This window comes from Cenococcum geophilum (assembly GCF_001692895.1).
Source record: "Cenococcum geophilum 1.58 unplaced genomic scaffold K441scaffold_53, whole genome shotgun sequence".
NCBI lineage: Eukaryota > Fungi > Ascomycota > Dothideomycetes > Gloniales > Gloniaceae > Cenococcum > Cenococcum geophilum.
In genome coordinates, this window is record NW_027137611.1 from 854,464 (window position 1) to 856,031 (window position 1,568).

The 1,568-nt window shown below is 48.2% G+C and overlaps 1 protein-coding gene across 1 annotated transcript; it reads right to left on the reverse strand.

Moving 5' to 3' along the window:
• Window positions 1-211: 211 nt before the first annotated feature.
• K441DRAFT_667157 (uncharacterized protein) lies at window positions 212-1,042 on the reverse strand (the record flags this gene model as incomplete). Its single annotated transcript, XM_067649772.1, has 2 exons — window positions 212-695; window positions 783-1,042. Coding segments are annotated over 2 exons (453 nt in total), but the record flags the coding sequence as incomplete, so codon positions are not given.
• Between the last annotated feature and the right edge of the window lie 526 nt (window positions 1,043-1,568).

Here is a 1,568-nt window from a genome sequence, read left to right on the forward strand (position 1 = left end):
GCTTTACAGTATACTAGGTATCTATTAAGGTAAAGGTATTTATTTTAGAGTTAGCTAAAGTAGAGGTTAAAACTTGTCAGGGCACTGAGCAGGCTGATGGAATGATACATATGATACTCTATGAGGAAGCTCAGGGGCTCGAAGGCCCCGAGAAGATATCTACACGATGGCCCGCGCGCTGTCACGTGACACGTCGCTGAGCTCAAAGAGACTGCCCAAGTACCCCCCCCTACCAACACACCCCCCCAGGCTCTATGAGCTCTAGCGAATAGGAAACTCCTCCGGGATGACTATACCATACTCCGTAAGGTTGTGGTTAATAGGTAGGGGTAGTACAAGTAGTAAGAAATACAATTAAGAAAGAAAGGTTCAAAGACAAAAAATCGACGACGCTCGATCGCCCGTCTGCCATGCTGAAAAGTAGTATTAGTAAGCTTTTTGAAAATTGGAACTGAGTCGATTGACGTTAATTCCGAGGTTCCGCCGGTCGTAGTATGATTTCCTAATCAGGCCTAGGTGGCCTAGATGGCCCAGGTGACTTTGGTGGCACCTTCTTTGATCGCCTTATAGACGTCCTTTGGTGAGCTTTCGTCAAGCCGTCTGCTGGTTGATCCATGCTCGGTATATGGTGTAATTTAATCCTACCCCGTTCAATATCCTTGCGGAGCTTGATATCCGCATAGTAGTCCTTTGGTCTTTTAACGAATTGATGCGTCTTAACCTTCTTATGTTAAGTCGTCTCAACAGTCAGTGTCTGCCGCCAGGGAGGAGCCTCTAGTGACTGCAGGGGTTCCTTCAACCTTCGCGGTATCTTGATCTTGTACGGAGCTCTTAGATGAGGCTCCGGAGGGGTCGGCTGTATATATGCGTAAGACGAGCATGCGACTGCCGTATAAAAGATCTTCTTTGGTTGAGCAGCCTCTGTCTCCACACCCCCCTTAAGCTGTTGGTCAATTCGGTAGACGCCTCTGTCATCAGGATCGACGTCGTCTTGATCGTTATGACCTTCGTCGCCCTTGGCGATCGTCGGTATTATGCTCTCCCTGCCTACGAGGAGAGAATTGGCAGCTGATTGCCGTGCTGCCTCCTTCGTAGTAGGTGCAGTTCGAGAGATTTGGCGCTTTACCGTCGTCGAGGCATGCGCAATATATTNAGGCTTTGAAGCCTGTCNAACGACATATAAGCCGTTCTTGCAAGTCGCTCTGCCCACCACTAAATCGTCGGAGTACCGTCGAACCGTACGGCCACCTGTTTTCTTGTCAGACCCAATGTAGAGCTTCTTGCGCTTCTTAAGAGCCGACTCCGATAGGAGCTTATAAGGTGATTTGGGTGCATAGTAGGCCTTAGTGGCCACCGTGCAGGTATTGCCGTCGTCCATCAGTATAGGTATATATACCGTTCCTTTGCCGGTCGCATAATGGATGGTCCCTCCTGATGTTCCTATTGCGGTAGGTATCGATAGAGTCTTATAGTCAATGAACTCGCTTTGTTCATTGCTTATAGTAATATTAAAATAGGAATTAAGGAACCAGTCGTCCTAATTGCTGTCGCCCAAGTCGTCGACTATG